The following is a 20,450-nucleotide window of genomic DNA, read 5'->3' as shown; positions in this document are numbered from 1 at the left end:
AAAACTGCTTACCCTGAGTCATGGGTCGTGCTGGAGCCAATCCCAGCTGACTTTGGGTGAAAGGCAGACTACACCCTGAAGTGGTCGCGAGTCAACTGCAAGGCACATACAGAGGCGAACGACCATTCACATCCACATCCAGACTGTCACTGAGTGGGAACCGATCCCACGCCGCGCACACACACGTCTCACTCCCTGAAGGAACAATAGCAGACATTGAGGACAGCTACAAGTACCTTGGTATACCACAAGCCAATGGCAACCTCGAACTGGCAACAAGGAAATCGGCTACGGCCAAATACCTCCAGCGAGTGAGGCAAGTCCTAAGAAGCCAGCTCAATGGCAAAAATAAGACCCGAGCAATAAACAGCTATGCCCTGCCAGTGATCAGATACCCTGCAGAAATAATAAGGTGGCCAAAGGAAGAGATTCAGACCACGGACGTTAAGACCCGAAAGCTCCTAACCATGCATGGAGGGTTCCATCCCAAATCCAGCACCCTGAGACTGTACGCAAGCCGAAAGGAAGGAGGCCGGGGACTAGTGAGTGTGAGAGCCACTGTCCAGGATGAAACATCCAAGCTCTATGAATACATCAAGGAGAAGGCTCCATCGGATGACGTACTCAGAGAATGTCTCAGACAATGGGGAACAGAAGATGAGGCGCTGGAAGAGGGACCATCATGGGAGGATCAAGCCCCTACACGGGATGTACCACCGGACCATAACTGAAGTGGCCGATCTCAAGAAGTCCTATCAGTGGCTAGAGAGGGCTGGCCTGAAGGACAGCACAGAGGCACTCATCCTGGCTGCTCAGGAGCAGGCCTTGAGCACCAGAGCCATCGAGGCCCAGATATACCACACCAGACAAGACCCAAGGTGTAGGTTGTGCAAAGAGGCACCTGAGACGATCCAACACATAACTGCAGGGTGTAAGATGCTGGCAGGGAAAGCCTACATGGAACGCTATAACCAGGTGGCTGGCATAGTCTACCGAAACATCTGTGCGGAGTATGGACTGGAAACCCCAAGGTCAAAATGGGAAAAACCTCCGAAGGTGGTGGAGAATGACAGAGCGAAGATCTTGTGGGACTTCCAGATCCAGACTGACAAGATGGTAATGGCGAACCAACCAGATATCGTGATCATAGATAAAGGGCAGAGGAAAGCCCTTGTAGTGGATGTAGCGGTCCCAAGTGATGGAAACATCAGGAAGAAGGAACATGAGAAACTCGAGAAATACCAAGGGCTCAGAGAGGAGCTGGAGAGAGTCTGGAAGGTAAAGGTGACAGTCGTGCCTGTGGTGGTCGGAGCACTCGGGGCAGTGACCCCCAAACTAGATGAGTGGTTGCAACAGATCCCCGGAACAACATCGGACATTTCAGTCCAGAAATGTGCAGTGCTGGGAACAGCAAGGATACTGCGCAGAACCCTCAAGCTTCCTGGCCTCTGATAGAGGACCCGAGCTGAATGAGGGACGGACACCACCTGAGGGGTGAGATTTTTATATATATATATATGTATTTTTCAAGAACTTTCAGGAAAATCCACTTTCATCTCTGCTTTATGGAGGTGGACATGTTCTCCCCATGCTTGTGTGTGTGAGTTTTTTTCTGAGGACTCAGCTCAATTCCTCCAACACCTGTTGTTGATAAGGTTTTGCAGATCCAACATAAAGACCCTCCTGACCTACAGTTGCCCAAGTCGGTTCAGCAGCTGTTCTGCAAAAGAGAGCTGCGACGTGCGGTTGATGGTGAAAGCAGCAAAGTGCTCCTCCCAAACTGGACACTCATTTTCCTTTCCCATTGCCTCTGGAAAACACCACAGTATACCCGTATTTGGGCCTCGAACCACCAGGCTAAAAAACAGCTTCTACCACCAGGGTGTGAAATGCATCTACTTTGCTATCGTAAGAACTACGTCAGGGATGTCCAGCACTGGAGGGCTGCCATCCTGCCCGTTTTCCAGTTCTCCCGGCTGCAACACATCTGATTCAGATGATCAGCTCATCAGCCAGCTCTGAAGCAGCATTAGAACATTCCTGATTATTTGAATCAGGTGCGTTGCTCTTGGGAGAGCTGGAAAACAGGCAGGACAGCGGACCCTGAGGACCGAATTTGGCCCCCCCTGAACTACGTAATACTGACCACACCCCCACCGCCCCCTTTACACATACAGTAAGTGCAATATAGTTAATAACGTGTGCAATATTGTCTGATTAAAAAAATAATAATCTGTGCAAGACCCAAAAGTAAATAACCACACAACTACCATATGATAATATGGTATTATGGACATTCTCCCAAATGTTAATAACTATGTTCGAACAGTAAGTGTGTCTTTTTACGAGTTGCAGGCTTTGATTTTATACTTAAAGACTGTAAAACGAAATGCCGAACCGATTTCACTCATTTTTGTCACAATGAAGTTCCATTCTTTTCTATACTGTTACGTCTGTCTCTTTGTTTGCTTTCAGACGCAGCTGGAGTGAAGCGTGTTTCCCTCCAGTAGGTGCACATGTTCAGCATTTACCAATCAAGAATGCCATGTATTTAACTCATTAATTACCAGCCAATTCTGGACCAAGTCTGAAAAGACGATTAAAAACGTCTTTGGGAGTGAATGAGTTAAGGACTGCCAAACTGCCAAGTCTCTAGTCGGATTATTGACCTTGCTTGCTGGACTGCTTCAAGTGTTGTTTTCTAGACCTCTTGATACTCTCCATAGTTGGTCTAATTATTCATATATTCTGGTTTGCATTTTTATTTTTTCTTATTACTTTTTGATCTTTGGCTTTGCGTTATTGGCTTCTTGACATGTCTTTTTTTTATTATTGGTGTTCCACAGTACCTGGCCTTGTCCAAGCACTTTTGTTTATGCATTGTTTCTCCTGTAATTTGGTGGTGCACGTTTCTGTAAATAAATATTTCTGTTATCGCACTTTGTCTGACCCTACATTTCTGGAATCCAAAAACATTCAGTTCAGTCCAGAACCTGACATATTCTCTTCAATTGTGCTTCATCTTCTTATCACATTCCAAAAACATGCATGTGACTGTGGGATTAATTGAAGACTCTAAATTGTCTGTTGTTTAATTTTCTCCACGATTGGCTGACAGCCAATTTCAGGGTGTTCTCCCGCCTCTTGCCCATAGAGTTTATCTTCGAATACACACTTCTCCACTTAAAAAAACAAAACAAAACATAGTCTTAATATCATAAAGAATAACACGAAGCAATAATATTTTATTCATGAAATAATTTTTACACGCATTTTAACTTTATGGATAAAATTTTTTGCGGACCTTGTATTGTTCTGTCGTGGTAAAGAAGGAGCTGAGCCAAAGGGCGAAGCTCTCAATTTACCAGTCGATCTACGGTCCAAACCTCATCTATGGTCACGACCCAGAGCTTGTGACCGAAAGAACGAGATCCCAGATACAAGCGGCCGAAACGAGTTTTCTCCGCAGGGTGTCCGGGCTCTCCCTTAGAGATAAGGTGAGAAGCTCGGTCATCCGGGAAGGACTCAGAGTCGAGCTGCTTCTCCTCCACATGAGGAGCCAGATGAGGTGGCTTGGGCATCTGATTCGGATGCCTCCTGAATGCCTCCCCGGTGAGGTGTTCCGGTCATGTCCCACCGGGAGGAGACCCCTGGGAAGACCCAGGACACGCTGGAGAGACTGTCACCCAGCTGCCGGGAGAGCTGGAAGAAGTAGCTACGGAGAGGGAAGTCTGGGCTTCCCTGCTAAAGCTGCTGCCCCCGCGACCCCCGGATAAGCAGTAGAAGATGGATGGATAAAAATGTAAAAATACAGTCACTGTAACTGTAACTGTGTAAGATAAAACATTGTAAACTCGCTGTTTCTTGCCGCTCTATGAATGTTAAGTCAGGACCAAGCAGGCAGGAAATTCACTGGGAGGGAATCTTATGTCATTGCAGATTAATCACTCTCTCAAACTCTGGATTGATTGTTTAGCTGCCATTTCCTTTTCTGTGGGAACATGAGGCGGAGACTTACTGGAAAACGCACGACGGAAAGCAAGGCGAGTGGAATCTTAAACATGCCAATTGGTCAAATAGAATTAACAGACAGAGTTAGTGACGAATCAGCAGGCACAAGTGGCGGGATTTGAACAGATACATATACCAGAAGATACACGGCGATCAATGTAGTTCAGTACTGTATGTCGATCCGTGTTTTGTGAGATCTGACAGCGCAGCAACGGCTGGCTATTACCACACAAGCTTCTTCCTTGACGGGAAATGGGTGGTCCTTATACGGTCAGTTGTTTAGCCTTAAACCCAAAGATTTAACGTACATAACCTGTTTTTACAATCTTTGGACTCAAACGACATTAATGATAAATTAAGAGTATACATGGACTCATACTGACACATTTTGGTAAGTAGTAATATTTTCCTGTCTGACCGTGAAAACAATATGGCGTAATTGAGCTGGTGGGGTGAGGTGGTTCCACAACATCGACTCTTCTTTATTTCTCCTTCGTTCCGTTCCGTTAAGACACATATATGTCAGTAACTAAGAACCTACAACATTACGTCTTTCTGAAAAAAATGTCAGGACTGTTCAGAAGAAATGTTAGCATGACGACCCGATGCACAGATCTGTACGTAGTTGTAATAATGTTTTCGGTGAAGTGGGAAGCCTTAGTAAACATTTTGGACATTGAATGTTTGACAGTGATTTTTCTTTGACAGCCCATTATGACCATGGTGTTGGGAAGAAGGCTCCTGCTATTTGCGCTCGCATGTTTGGCTTCGTCTTCGTCTTCAGCAGGTCTGTACGGTTCAAGTTTTGTAATGTGCTGTCTACGTTATCCTTGCTGATTTAATTAACTGTGGTCCACATTGTGGCCTCAAAATAAGATTTCCTTGTTTTTAATCCACCAAAATTCAGTTTTCCGAGATGTATACAGTACATTTGATATGTTCAATGTTCAAAACTTGGAGAAGTGACCCTTTAAACATCACCCTGTGTGTGTGTGTGTGTGTGTGAGACAAAAAAAGATTTAATATGTAACAACAAAACTTTCATATACCATGACTAAAAAATGAGTGCTTCCAATCAAAATTTAACTTTGTACTTGAATATGGACTCTCATTTGAACTGAGTAATTCTCCTGTCCTTTCTGAGCAAGATGAACCAGACGTATTTGGAGGATAGTATCGTTAAAATTCTACTCATTGAATACCACCCCTTTTCACTGGAGCAAGCCCCTCAATCCCTCACATTTTACTGAATTTCGACTGATTTGCAAGGCCCACAGAATTTTCTGTTCTATGGCTATATATACATGCAACCTGTCAAAAGAAAGGTGAGACTCTCTTCTTTCAGCAGAAAAAAAGTTAGTTTCTATCTTTCCCGTTTGTTGGCAATCAGCATTAGAAAACTGCTAAGTTTTATGGCAAAGGCCAATTTTCTGCAGAAATCCAGAGAAAAAGAGCTTTTTGTAAAAGCATCATTTCAAGTTTTACACCATTTCTTGCTTTTGTGACAGCTTAAATACCTCATTAATGCGTTCCTCCTACAAAAGAACATTACAAATCATGTTTTTGTAGCAAAATAATTTATTTGCACACAACAAAACTATTTAACTATGAACAAAAGTGCAAATTGAACAATGGACGGAAGTGCAGCTGTGGAGAGGATGGTTTTTGGCTTCCATCCAGTTTGTCACCACATCGATTCATCCCACCTCGTCCAGATGCACGACCTATAAATTATAGAAACATAAAAAGTTGCAAATATATCTTGCTGCAGAGTGAGGTACAATAATTTTATTTACCTTTCTTTCCACTACCAAAGAAAGGAGTCGTTATCATTTGGCTTCTGGTTGGACAATCTGTAATTTATAGAAATATGTACAATTACCACACTTTTATTGTTCTATTTTTTATTGTTGCTTTCCGCTTTTCTTCGCACACTGCTATTTACACAATTCATTCCACGTTGCTCAACATCCAATTAGAAATGAAATGGAATATAAATTGAACACCAGTGGTTTTAGCAGAGCTGAGCGGACCTTTGGAAATGTGTCCTGTTTTTTAATTTTTTTTAATTTTTTATTTTTTTTAAACCTACGGCGACACGCAAGTCAGCACATTTATGGCGCATATTTTCATCCACATCTACGAGACGCATCAACCGTACATAAATGATGACTGTTACTGGCAAATTTCTAATATAGCGGGGAATGTAGCGGTGCATAAAAGTGACTGATGAGGCATAAGAAGTGATGAAGTTTTGAATGGAAACTTGCAAGCCAGTCAGCAGTTACCTCCTTGTTCCAGCGGCTCTGGCGAGAACTCTCAGTTGCTTTTGGTTAAGTCCGAAGGCACGTATTCGTCTGACCGATCGGGATCCAAATCGCTCTCCATTTTCATTCATTGTCTTTGCCGTCGTCATTATGAGACGATTCCAGCAAATCGCTGACGTGTGCCCGGCGTCGGCCATGCGAAGCCTCTTTGCCGTCGTCGCTGGAAGTCGCCGGGGAGACGATTTGTGGGCGATGTGGGGGATCGGGAGCACAAAATGCTCTGCCAAGCGATGGTCCCTGACGTGGAGCATGTTCATCTTTATCAGATGAATTCGAAACTCGGCGTGAACTATGCGGGCCGCGTGTAGCACGCCATGTTTGCGCAGGCTGACGTTCGTTTGACGGGTGCTGCTTTCGATTACGTGACCGAAACGTCATCTTCTCTTCCACACAAACACCATCTCCTTTGTTGTTTTGTTTCCAAGGACGCTTTTATACCGAAAAAAACCCCCAATCCTTTTTAGTTAGATGTTTCCTTTTCTCCATCGTTGCTACTGTTCCAATCCACTATCCACAGACGCCCCTCCTCCACTATACAGCTTTCTACTACTTCTGCGGCGTGGATCGTTGCACCACTGCCGCCCGATGGCCATTTTTTTGCTATTTAACATTGCCGTCAAGCCTTATCCTTTGGTGAGAAGTTCATCAAACTCTATTGCACGCTCCCCCATGAAAAAACGTGATTGACGTATTAATACGTCATGGGGAGGGAGCGGCTATGCGCTAATTGACATATTTATACGTCAAAGGGTGTAGATGAGTTAAATGCAACCAGTGGAGAACAAGCTTGCTCGTCACCGAATCATTTCCACTCATTGAATTTCTATTTGAAGTTATGTCGTTTGATCGTGTCACTATCGCTATACTGTCTGCCGGACTCTCAGCGCTCTCAACTCTTTGAGGATGCTGTTTTGAGAGGCGGCTTCTTCATATCAAGCAAGGGAGATTATTTAGGAGCAATTTTTGGTTTGCCTCTCCCTCCAAACAAGTTAGGGCTACAAACCCACTGCTCTGTCTATGGCTGCAGGACAGCTGTGCACACAGAGGAGACGTGTCTGTGGGTCTTGATGTCACAGTAACTACATTAGTTCTTAAAAAATAAAAAGTACAATTAAATTAAGATACCACTGTTTTATTTGGCAAGATATATCCACATCTGGATTATTTTGTAGTTTTGTGACCTTTAAGTATTCAGAAATGTATAATCGATCTTTTTCACCCGATAACAGGTCAGCTAAAATCGGTGATGAAAGTCCTCCAGATTTTCCCGGAGTTCCGGATTTTCAAATTTTCATGAAAATTTCTCCGGAAAAATATGCCTAAAATTCATTGTTTTGCTTTCACGAGCATAGCCATGTTGAGCCACAAACACTAGTAACAGTAAGGAGATTTTTGTCTCTTTATAAACATACTTGCTAAACTTGGAACAAATAAAAGACGCCGTGGACAAGACAGTGGTTGTCGTAATCACAATCATCTTTATTGGCCAAGTATGTAGAACACACAAGGAATTTGTCTCCGGTATAACACGCTGCATTAGTATCATCATAAACAAGGACATGACAAATTGGTATGGAAGAACATTTTGTACTGTAAGTGAACCGTAGTGCGGTAGTTCCAACCAGTGACAACTATGAGACAATGTGCAAAGTATCAAGCAGAGCAAAAGTGATCAGTGGTCAGGGACGTGTGGTCAGGGGAGGCAGGTGAGGCAGAGCCGCACCTCTGAATGCGCATTGCATTGCGCAATCATCACAAACTGGGTTGATACATGCAACTTGCACGTGCTGCTTGCCGTACATCTGCACGTCGCCAATATAACGTTTGCAGATATGTTTATTTGACCTGCTTTTCCAAAGTCTGGCTAATGTTATTAAACCATTAAAGTTTAATGTTTTTTTTGGCCTTGTCCTTGGCCCCGGGTTGCCGGTCCTTGCAATCACAACACACAACACACAACACTGCTCAGCGCACTGCACAGCTGTTTGATGGAATTTTTTTTCAGTGCAACATAAATCAGCACTATCTGCAGACTCGGCATTCTTAAGAAAATAAGTCATTGTGTTGATGAGGTAAAGATGAGGAAACGAAAAAATGTGGCAAAAACGAATTTCTCCTTTTATTCAAACAGCGTTTCACCGGGTTGATCAAACCTACTCGTGCTTGTCTTCTTTCACAACAGCTGTAACAAAGCACTTTGCAAACCATTTAACATTAAAGAACAATAATGATTCATCGACAATCCTCATGTTTTTTTTTGTTTTTCTTCCATGTAAAGCCAATTGTTTCTCCCAGCTTTCGTTACTTTTATTCCCATACAAGTTCTATCTGTGTAACCAAATTTGAAATTATCGAAAGAATACAACATTCAACAATCCTTTAATAACGCAAAGAACAACAATATAAATTGATAATAGGTTTATTTCTTATAAACAAATGCTGCAAAAATTTAATTAATTCAGGTATACAAGATTTGCTGAGAAATAGGTTCTTATTTCATCCCATGGTTCAGTCTTTGAGTTCATAAATTCTCCTCTCTTTACTCTGCTTCCATTGATGCAATACATTCTCAAAGTCAACTTATTATCGCAAAAAACTATCCATCTTTAGTTGCTTCCTCTGTGATATTTCCGCAATAAACTTTTGCAACACTTGTTTTAACGTTATACAACTTGGCATCGTCTGCTTTCCGTGAGGTTGAAGGCCGATCTCGCCAATCTGGTCTCGCGAGAACGGAAATGTTGTCACGCGAGATTACTTAACATGAGATCAAAACAACAGTGGTGGCGATTGTCGAACTGCGACACTGCTTTGCTGGAAAAAAGAGAAGTACTGTACCGTAGTTGTTGTTTTTTTTTTTTTTTTTGACAGAAATTTCCTTGCGTCCCAAAAACACACATTATTTGGAACTGTGCACAACGCGGGAAAATTATGCGTCTAGGGAGCGGGACGCAGAGGTAATGAGATGACTGCACACTATGGAGTGGCTTAACATGAAAAAAGAACATATCCAAGTCTGAATATACAGTATACTTAGCCACTTTCACAGGCATCAAACTTGCAATTTGCTTTTCAAAAAATGACGGCGTGTACACATTTTGATTGTGCATCCTCAATACAGCCCATTCATTGATCCTCACAGCGTGCACTATGTACCGTACTTAAATATTTTGTTGTATTGTTTGTAAGCTGTCAGCTGAGATAGGAAGGCGGAAGAAAAAAAAAGAGAGGAACCGTGGAAACAATCTGTGCTGAAAGGAGATAAGTGCCCTCAGTGCTGTCGCTGCATGACCGAGTGATGGACTGATAATGAAGGACTGACTGTCCTAAAATGCAACTTAAATATGCGTTTACAACTGTCCACAGCCAAACGCGAATCCAGAGATACAGTGCTGTTCAAAATAATAGCAGTGCAATGTGACGAACCAGAATACCCATGTTTTTTTTTTTTTTTTTTTTTTTTTTTTACATGCCAGGCAAGTTACCAGTAGGTGCAGTAGATTCTCAGAAAACAAACAAGACCCAGCATTCATAATCGGCACGCTCCGAAGGCTGTGCAATTGGGCAAATAGTTCAAAGGGGTGTGTTAAAAAAATAGCAGTGTCTGCTGTTGACCATACAAAACTATTTTGTATTTCCAAAAAAAAAAAGTAGGATTGAACAATCCTAATCTTTAGTTGCATGACCACAGTTTTTTATAACTGCTTCACATCTGTGTGGCATAGTCAACCAACTTGTGGCACCTGTCAGTTGTTATTTCACTCCATGATTGCTTAACAACATTCGAAAATTCATTTACATTTCTTGGTTTTGCTTCACAAACAGCATTTTTGATATCACACCACAAGTTCTCGATTGGATTGAGATCTGGGGATTGTACTGGCACACTCCATAACATTAATTTTATTGGTTTGGAACCAAGACTTTGCTCGTCTACTGTTGTGTTTGGGGTCATTGTCTTGTTGAAACACCCATTTCAAGGGCGTGTCCTCTTCAGCATAAGGCAACATAACCTCTTCAAGTATCTTGACATACACAAACTGATCCATGATCCCTGGTATGCGATAAATGGGCCCAACACCAGAGTAGGAGAAACATGCCCAGACCATGATACTTGCACCACCATGCTTCACTGTCTTCAATGTATACTGAGGTTTGAATTCAGAGTTTGGGGGTCGTCTCACACATGGTCTGTGGCCCCTGGTCCCAAAAAGGACAATTTTACTTTCATCAGTCCACAAAATCTTCCTCCATTTTTCTTTAGGCCAGTGTTCTTTGGCGAATTGTAACCTCTTCTGCACATGCCTTTTTTGTAACAGAGGGACTTTGCGTGGGATTCTTGAAAATAAATTTGCTTCACACAGATGTCTTCTAACTGTCAAAATACTTACAAGTAACTGCAGACTGTGTTTGATCATTTTAATAGTAGTCTTCCGTTTTCGTCCATGTGTCTCTGGTTTTTCTACCCATTTTAAGACATTGGAGATCATTTTAGCTGAACAGCCAACAATTTTTTGCACCTCTATAGGTTGTTCCCTCTCTAATCAACTTTTTAATCGGAGAACGCCGTTCTTCGGAGCAGTGTCTTCAACGACCCATTTTCCTCAAATGCATGTTCATCATCCTTAAGTAGGCGCTACCTGATTCACACCTGATTCACCCCTGTTTTTGTTTATTTTCTTCCCCAAAATTGATGAACTCAAGAGATCGGTTGCAACACTGCTATTTTTTGGGACACACCCCTTTGAACTATTTGTCCAATTGCACAGCCTTCGGAGCGTGCTGATTATGAATGCTGGGTCTTGTTTGTTTTCTGAGATCTGCAGCTCCCCACTTGGGCTTGAGTTTTCAGAAACCTTAGTTTTTGATTTGAAAAATCTGTGGAACGTGTGGATTACAGGCCAAACGGCTATCTATCCCCCCGTTTACAGACTACCTACGTGTGTATGAGGCCGGACAAATGTGGGGGCAGATAGCACTGTTGTTGGCATTTTTCTGCTGACTTTCAAAATGAATGGCTCAAAATCACTGTTATCATTTGTAATTGTAAATGTCATTGTATTTCAGAAACTGGAAGCCATTTGGTTATAACCCCACAGTCTCCAGTGCTCCAGATTGGGACTAACTTCACAGCTACATGTGTGATCATTGGCACAACCGAAGTCACAGCAGATGACCTCTACTGGAATCTTTCACAGATTGTTATCCCAAGTAATCAGTACACCAAGATCAATGAGTCAGCACTCAGTGTCACTATCCCTGTCGACAATGAAGAGTCAGAGTGGTTATATTGCCACTGCAAGGAAACGTCCTCCTACGTTTTCTTCAACAAGGGCAAATTTGTTCACGGGATCCACCTAACAAAAGTCTGTAAGTTATCTTTTAATTTTTCTTAACTCTTGACATTCACCTGCAGTCTATTAATTCGTGGTGCCATAAAATTCTAAAATCCTACCTGTACTTATCTCACATGGTTACAATACTAATGCTGCTTGCTGACAATTATTCTCGATGCAGAGGCGTAATAATTGCTCCCTCTATCCCAGTGTTTCTTAACCTTGTTGGAGGTACCGTACTCAACTAGTTCATATGCTTGTTCACCAAACCCTTCATTAATGAAAAATAAGAATACAATTTTTTACAAATTCAAGACATAAAAAAACTAGAGCTGTCAAACGATTAAAATATTTAATCTACCGTATTTTCACGACCATTCGGCGCACCGTATGGTTGAGCGCAGTCTCATTAATGGGTGTTATTTCTGTATTTTACACATAGACAAACCGCACTGTATTATTGGGCGCAGTTTTAAAGTGGTAAAACATACGCCAGCTTAAACATACGGCATGCATGCGCGCACGCTAAAAACACGTTAGCTTGAAGCATACGGTAGCATGCCAAGACATACAGATACAAGCTAAAAACACGTTTTTAAAAAGGCAGAAGCAAAACTGAGTTCCGTTGTATTTTATTTAGCCATCGTACAGTGTACTCACGTTTGTCGATCAATCGTCACCCAGAAATCCATCATAGTCCTCATCCTCTGTATCAGAATTGAACAATTGCGCAAGTACTGGTAATCCATCCAAAACGCCGTGTTCCCTCTCGTTGTCAGAGTCACTCTCATTGCCATGTGGCTCCAAAGAAATGATGCCGGCTTTGCCAAAAACTCGAACAACAGTGCAAGCGGACACGTGTCGTCCAAGAGGCCACAATCCATTCGCAAATTGTGGTGTAACTCGCCCAGCGCTGCCTCTCACATTTTGTAAAGTCGTGTATGCTATCGATCATCCATTGTTCCCATGCCCTTCACAACTTGACTTTGAACGCCTGGTCGCAACTTTACTTTGAACGCCCGGTTGATGCCGATGTCCAGCGGTTGGAGTTCTTTAGTCAAGCCTCCGGGAATAACGGCAAGCTCAGAGTTCATTTGCTTGACTTGGTTTTTCACTGCTGCTGTGAGATGGGCACGCATGCCAAAAGCATAACCGATGGCTTGAAGTTTGAACTGAGCTTCGTACGCGTGTCTCTTTGTAGAATTTATTTTCGGGGGTTCTTAGAAACCAAAACCGAAGTTGTTTTGCAACAATGTACATAGCCACACTCTATACAGGTGTTGGTACCTGCTTGGGGCATCCCTTTAGCGTCCACTTACATGCCCGCCCTTCACTCATTGGCGGACTTCTCCCCCGCATGCCTGTCCTTCTCTCTCTCTCTCTCTCTCTCTCCCTCCCTCTCTCCCTCTCCCTCTCCCTCTCTCTCTCTCTCTCTCTCTCTCTCTCTCTCCCCCCCCCTCCCTCCCTCCCCATATATGTATATATCCCTCTTCCTCAACTGGCGGACCGCGATCCACGACCGGACCGCCGACCTCCTCTGTCCGGACCCGCGGCAAATTGTATAAAATAATAAATTCTAAAGTGATTTTTACGTTATACATTTTCTATTTTTGGACTATAATCTGCGCATTACCGCGATCGCTTGTTAAAATTATCCGTTGTATTATTTGCGTGCACGAACAGATGTATTGCAGAGGACGCAGCAGCGCGACTCTGTGTGTGTATAATGTTTGACGAACTGGAGACGGGGGCATGTCGGCGATAACGATGCGCTGATTGGCTCCTCCGAACTTAAGGTGTTTTGTTAAGGTATGCCCATACATAAGCGTCACGCATTCAAGATGGATGATTGTGTCAGGAAACAGACGCATTCGCGACGCCACAGTGTGCTCACAGCTTCAGCACAGGAGAGCCACACACACACAATTAGACAAGACAAATCGCGGGACGTTTCGATTGTGTGCAGTTTTGCTCCTGTCTACCCGGGGATCTTTGCAGCTGTTTAACAGCAGAACACCGCAACATGTTAAATGAACATCCCAATGGCGTCCTCAAATAATATTTGCATGCCTCAGACATTGCATTCACCTTTAGTGGAAGAACAGCACTGCACATTCCTGTGCTCCCTTGTGTCAGTATTAAAATGGTTCTTAACTCCTCTTCTGATATATTTTTCAATGATTTCAGAGGGGATGTGAAAAGGGGAATTGTACAAATGAAAATATTTTTGTTTTCATTTTTAGTATTTATTTTGGTAAAATTAGTATTTTGTTTTGCTTTTATTAAATTAAGGCAAAAAAGACAACTACTGTTTAACAAAGTTAAAGTAAAAAAAAGAGTTCCTCTGCCTCAACACAATACCTCTCATTATTTGCTGTGTACTGGCAAAGTGAGTAATTGTTATTTTCATGCACCCCATTATTGGGTGGTTTACTTTTAAAAAGTTGCCAGATTGTTCCACTGACAAGACCAAAAGTTACCTGGATGTTTTGCAGTCGTAAACTGAGCTATCATCATAGCACGTCGAGTCTGAAATACCCCGAGTGGAGGAGTTTAAGTATCTTGGGGTCTTGTTCACGAGTGAGGGCAGGAGGGAGTGAGAGATCGACAGGCGGATCGGTGCAGCATCTGCTGTCATGCGGACGTTGTATCGGTCTGTCGTGGTGAAAACTCACTTGTATTCTTTGGCGTTCGACTCAGCATGACTTAGATTTGTTCTTGATTTTACTGCTTGGTGCTTTCTACCGCCTTTATTACCGATTCGTCTTACTGTTTATTGTGTATGTTAAATCGCTCCATGTACAGCACTTTGTATGCAGCGATGGCTGTTTGAAAGTGCTCTATAAATACTGTTGACTTGACTTGACTTGACTTGAAGAAGGAGCTGAGCCAAAGGGCGAAGCTCTCAATTTACCGTTCGATCTATGTTCCAACCCTCATCTATGGTCACGATCTATGGGTCGTGACCGAAAGAACGAGATCACGGATACAAGCGGTCGAAAATTAGTTTTCTGCGCAGGGTGTCCGGGCTTTTCCTTAGAGATAAGGTGAGAAGCTAGATCACCCGGGAGGGGCTCAGAGTGGAGCCGCTTCTCCTCCGCATCGAGAGGAGCCAGATGAGTTGGCTTGGGCATGTGATTCGGATGCCTCCTGAACGCCTCCCTGGTTAGGTGTTCCGGGCATATCCCACCGAGAAGAGACCCAGAGGACAACCCAAGACACGCTGGAGAGACTATGTCACCCAGCTGGCCTGGGAACGCCTAGGGATCCCCCGGGGAGAGCTGGAAGAAGTAGCTTGGGAGAGGGAAGTCTGGGCTTCCCTGCTAAAGCTGCTGCCCCTGCGACTCGGCCCCGGATAAGCGGTAGAAGATGGATGGATATCCTCGCTTGCTTTTCTGTTTTGATTTATTATTTTCAATTTTCGTAGTTTCATTGAAGTCATCATTAGTTTACGTTTTGCGGTCTTGAACGCCTCTCGAGTCGAACTGAAGAAGAGAAGGCACGGAGACGGACAAAGACGTAACTGCATTTGCTGAGACTGTTTTAAAAAAAACACCACAACTCTCCTTTTTTCGGAGCCGCAACAAAAACTTATTAAAGCGACACCGTTCACTGAATCAGCAGCAAGTTATAACATTGTAACCATGTCTCCAGCAAGGAGCCATCTTGAGGTCAACATAACACCGTAATGACCATACACAAGACGCACCGGATTTTAACGCGCTCGGTGAGCTTTTAAGAAAATGGAAGACTTTTTGGTGCGCCCTATAGTGCAGAAAATATGGTAATGATTTTGACCGTCTCAACAAATACAGGTACGTCTTTGTCAGTCTCCGTGCCTGATCTTCTTCCGTTCGACTTGATAGGGGTTCATGACCACCTCCAAAAAACGTAAATTAACGATTCCTTCAATGAAACTACGCAAATTGAAAATAATGCATCAAAACAGAAACTCAAGTAGGGAAATCACAAAATAAATTCTATATCCCTCCTACAGAATTTATTTTGTGATTTCCTCCTTTGTGAATACAGTAAATATTCCCATCCCCGGAATTCTATGAAAAGGAATATCCTTCACCCGTAATAAAAACCTATGCATTAACATTTTGACTACGATATTACGTGGTACCGGAACTTACGTAAGCGGAAATACCATTAGCCGTAACCCGGATGGAGGCGTAATGCCGTGGGAGCTTAAATACATGCAACGCCCACCCAATGCGACGGAAAAGGCATGACGCTGAGACACGTTTTCACTTCGCGTTTTTCGATCATCGGATTTGAAACGACGACGTGTACGTGAGTTTTTATTGGCATGCCTTTTACTGTAATTGTGAAAGATTTTAACTATATTCACTTACGTCGTGTAGATCATGGAATCGAAACGTAAACGAACTTTAATGACTGGAGCGGAGCGAGTGAAATGCATCCGTTTGAGCGAGGCTGGACACAAAGTTAAAAACATCCAACAGATACTTGGAGTCGGAAAGACGCAAATCTACGAAACCTTAAAAAACAAGGCATCGATTCAACTCCTGATGACAAGCCACCATCCAGCAAGGAAGCAATGCAAATGGCAACAAAAATCCTTCAGTATGCACAAGAATTAACAGACATCGGTGATCAACGGGACAGTTACTTGCAACTAGCAGGAAAACTGTATGACACGCAGGCAAACATTGTCATAAACCAAATAATGCATCCAACAAAACAATCCAAAATAGACACATTTTTTTTCCCAAGACAAGAAAAAATAAACATTAAAATACATATTTTACTGTTGTGATCTTTTTTTGATACACCTGTATTGCAGTTTTTGTTATATAAACAGTTTTTGGACAGTATATTTTTGTATTTTATTGATTGTGTTGTTACACATGCATTTTGTCAACATACATGCAGGTTCATAAAGGACATGTACAGTACCATGCTCATTTCCCAAATGAGGAATTTCTGTTATCAGGACAAATTGGACAGCGCAAACACGAGTCCGTCCATACTAGAGAATATTTACTGTACTGTAAACAACAAAGGAATAAATGACAAACACTCCTGGGACAGTCCAGTTTCCTACAGTTTACCGACATCTGATCGTTCTGTTGGCACTATGAAATTTACGAACTACGAAAATTGAAAATAATGCATCAAAACAAAAAAAAACAAGCGGGGAAATGCCAAAATAAATTCTGTAGTGGGGTTCTATATTATTTTCATTATTTTCAATTTTTGTAGTTTCACTGAAGGAATGTTAATTAATGTTTTTTTAGAGGTGGTGATGAACCCCGAGTCAAACAGAAGGAGCGTAGCTCTATCTAGTGGGTGCATTGTAGATTGCGTTTTATAATCCAGTGTGTCCAATATATGAAAAAAAATTACAAAATAGGCCATTCATTGAAGGTGCGCCTCATAATCCAGTGCGCCTTTTAGTGCAGAAAATACGGTAACTAGTGTAGTACTAGGTAAACAACTAACATGACCCTTTCAAGCGTGCCATCAATCACAGACCTGCAGGCTTTGAAGCACTTGTTCGCGGGCCAACATATCGTACTTTGTCTTACCTCAACATTGATTATGAATTACAACTCCTCATACTTTCAAGGATTATTACAAATGTCCGATGCTATGCGCCTGTTGTGTATCAGAACCACAATGTTGTGGGGTTTTTTTTTTTGTTTGTTTCACAGTTACAAAATGTCTGAAATCCTCAAACTGAAATATAGCCTTTACTTGTTTCTTTTTTTTTTTTCAATGCCAATTTTAGATCATCCAGAGAAGCCCAAGAATCTGACCTGTATAGCACTTCAGGGGGTACATTATATGTCAAAAGACTTCAAGTGCTCATGGGAACCACCCGAACACCACATCAAGGAAATGCCGACAACCTATACGTTACACGCTAAAGTCATCCAGTAAGTAGAATTAATCTGCTATCCTCAGTCCCGGTAAAGTGTGTCTGTCTGAAATGTCTTTTAAATTTGACACACCAGAGAGAGGAGTGTTGTCAACCACCTTACTAAATTTGCATGATTAAGAAAATAGTCACGTATATCAATTAAGGCTTCAAAATCATAAACAATCCAGCCGTTCTCCTCTTTCAGTCACTGTGTATGCATTTGCTTAATGCGCTGAAAATGCACTCCATTAAAATATCACAAGTTTTCTTATGCCTACCCGTGTCACTTATCGTACATGTTTGAGTCATGAAATACGCACTTAATGCTTCCAATGGCTGAAATTCGTCGCACATTGTTGTCATGGGTTGTTTATTTGCAACTTCAATGAGGCACTCTAAAACGACCACACCAGCATGAAATCCCTGTCCACATGCTGGCTCTCATGTTGATTTTTTTTTTTTTTTGTGGGCCAGCACTCCCTCACCACGTCTCCTCATGTCCACTCGCGACCAACAACGAAACGCTGTAAATCGACCACGCTAGTGGAGCCAAAGAAAATATGTACTTTCTGCGTGTAGGCAAAGCTAGCAGGCTTACTGCACATCGCAGTTGCATACCTCCAGTACATGTTGTCGACTATTTATATAAAATTGAAGCCTAAATGTCGGCCTTTGTCATCTCCGATCGTTGTTGGAGACATCCTGTTCCCAGTTTGTACGGGTGCTTTGTCTCAGTTCACTGATATTGGGTTCCATCATTTACCCTTGTCGGAAGAAAGTTTTGACATCCCTGGTTAAGATGTTTTACTGTAGCTCCAAAAAACATTTAAATAATAAATAATAAAGGACCATTATAAAGGTATTAGTTATTAGTGTAATGTCTGCAGTGCATTATCAGTAAGGAAGTGACAACTGCGCAGAATCTCAACATCTGAAATGAGTACTTACATAGTGAGGAGGGCGACTCATGCTGTTCCTTGGTTGCCTCAATTTACCTCTGCTTAAGCCCCGCCATCCAGACTGAGAGGGTGAAAAATATTTTTACGCTGTATCTCAGCATTTCTGTAATTCAGAATGTTTGCGTTGCTAGTTACAATACCTGTATTGTTAAAAACATTAAACAAGTTAAAAACACTTAAAACATTGGTAGCAGAGTTTAATGAGTTTAAGGTTGTGACATTTTAAGACTGGAACCTGCGTTTATGTGCGTTGTGCATGCCTTTTCAGGAATAATCAAGCCTACAATGTGTCAACACAAAAAAATACTGCTACGGTGACAATGGAAACATTCCCGTTCCATTTGGACCTAGAAATTTGGGTTGTAGCTGACAATCAACTGGGAACTGTCGAGTCTGAACATCTGAAACAAGAAGCTACCTCGTTTGGTAAGGCCTTGAATAATTATGGTCAGCATAGCTTTATCTTTATCTTTAGCATTATAGATGACTATTGTTTTTGTTCACATTAATTAATTTGATTTCAATACTAGTCCTGGAACCTGTCTGACATTCAATCCTTTTCCCACTGATTTATCTTTTTTAAAATTTCTCCAGCTTTATTAGGATTCCACCTGTCATGAATTCAATTGATTGGACACGCTATAGAATAATATACATATGTGTATTCAGTATAAGATCTCACAGTTGAAGCATGAAGCCAAAGTAATGTCCAAAGACCTCCAGGACAGGATTGTCTCGAGGAAAGGATATGGGGATAGGTACAGAAAAAAACTGCTCCATCATAATTGCTGGCATTGGGCAGAATCTTTGCATCAGTAAAACCATCACTTTTCAAGAAACAAAAAAAAGAATGGCTGGCTTTTTAATGTTGACTCATCAAACAGAAAAAGCACTTATCAACACTTTCAATTAGTTTGTAAAAATAACAGACCCACATGGGGAGTGAAGAACTGCATAGATTCGATTCTGAACTTTTGACATTGATTTATTGAATCTCGGCATATAAAATCCCGATAGTTGAGTGAATTGATTTTCTTTTGCACACCCTTAATATCGGCCAGTGTTTACATTTTCAAATTATCTTTTCTTTGACATTCTTGAAAAATAAAATAGCACTGCCCCATCACTCATGAACTATTTTTAGAACAGGCTACTCTTGTTGTGGTCCTCAGGGGCTACCTGGTGCTGGTGGGCACCACATTGGTGACCGGTGCTCTATACCTTTCTGTGACTCTACCAGTCTCGCTGCATCTGCGTTGTAACCTCTGACACTCTAAAATCACCAGACCCATTCTATAAGAATATCCTTTTTAAAACCATGTAGTGGCAAAGTACTATTGATCAATTGTTGGGTGTCATCTTGGTCTCAAGATCCCAAAATATGAAGAGCATTATTAAAAGGACTTCAGATCCTTGTTAGAGAAGCACAGTTTGTGCAAAAATACCGAAACATTGAACAGGCGCAGCGCCAAGTCATTCAGAAGTTGAGTGAGTGACAACTCAAGTTCACCTCTAAAGGAAATGCATTTTATGTTCATCGTGGGATTTCACCCAAAAGCCAAATAACCATGACTTTTTGTGTCTATGTTGTTGATAACTTAAACAAGAGAAAATGATGATGATTTAATGATGATGATCTGAACTGTTTCTTTTTTTTTCAGCCAAAACAAACCCTCCATCAAGCGTTGAAGTCTTTTCAGAGGAATCATTTCCCACATCCCTTCTCATAAACTGGAAACATCCAATTCCGAAACAAAATTTTGTGTTAAAATACCAAATCCGGTATTGCCTCAATGGATCTCACAATTGGATTAGTGTAAGTGTATTTTTTTATTTCTAGAGCTGTGAATCATTTTTGGGGCTAAATGTTACAAAAGGAAAGGTTTAGAGCTTTGAAGTTATTTCTTTTACTTTCATTGTCATT

The 20,450-nt window shown here is 41.9% G+C and overlaps 1 protein-coding gene and 2 long non-coding RNA genes across 8 annotated transcripts in view; all 3 read left to right on the top strand.

Annotated features, from left to right (window-relative positions):
- The first annotated feature begins 1,797 nt into the window (after positions 1-1,797).
- Positions 1,798-2,939, top strand: LOC127590747 (uncharacterized). Its single transcript, XR_007959758.1, has 2 exons — positions 1,798-1,928; positions 2,089-2,939. It is a non-coding gene; the product is annotated as an uncharacterized LOC127590747 (long non-coding RNA).
- Positions 2,940-4,166: 1,227 nt separating this feature from the next.
- il6st (interleukin 6 cytokine family signal transduce) overlaps positions 4,167-20,450 on the top strand; it is a 30,174-nt gene continuing 13,890 nt past the window's right edge. For 2 of the 6 annotated variants that reach the window (XM_052050081.1, XM_052050080.1), the window contains exons 1-6: positions 4,459-4,628; positions 4,720-4,798; positions 11,406-11,708; positions 17,436-17,583; positions 18,795-18,952; positions 20,188-20,342. In XM_052050081.1, coding sequence (XP_051906041.1) covers positions 4,617-4,628; positions 4,720-4,798; positions 11,406-11,708; positions 17,436-17,583; positions 18,795-18,952; positions 20,188-20,342 — 855 coding nt within the window. In that variant the 5' untranslated portion in view covers positions 4,459-4,616. Of the gene's footprint in view, positions 4,403-4,456; positions 4,629-4,719; positions 4,799-11,405; positions 11,709-17,435; positions 17,584-18,794; positions 18,953-20,187; positions 20,343-20,450 lie in introns of those variants that run through there. The other 4 variants (XM_052050082.1, XM_052050079.1, XM_052050084.1 and 1 more) reach the window with 4 other exon arrangements.
- Positions 14,048-16,518, top strand: LOC127590746 (uncharacterized). The gene is made up of 2 exons (XR_007959757.1): positions 14,048-15,969; positions 16,045-16,518. It is a non-coding gene; the product is annotated as an uncharacterized LOC127590746 (long non-coding RNA).

This window comes from Hippocampus zosterae, chromosome 18 (genome assembly GCF_025434085.1).
Source record: "Hippocampus zosterae strain Florida chromosome 18, ASM2543408v3, whole genome shotgun sequence".
Taxonomy (NCBI): domain Eukaryota; kingdom Metazoa; phylum Chordata; class Actinopteri; order Syngnathiformes; family Syngnathidae; genus Hippocampus; species Hippocampus zosterae.
This window is presented reverse-complemented; position numbering and strand designations above follow the sequence as displayed.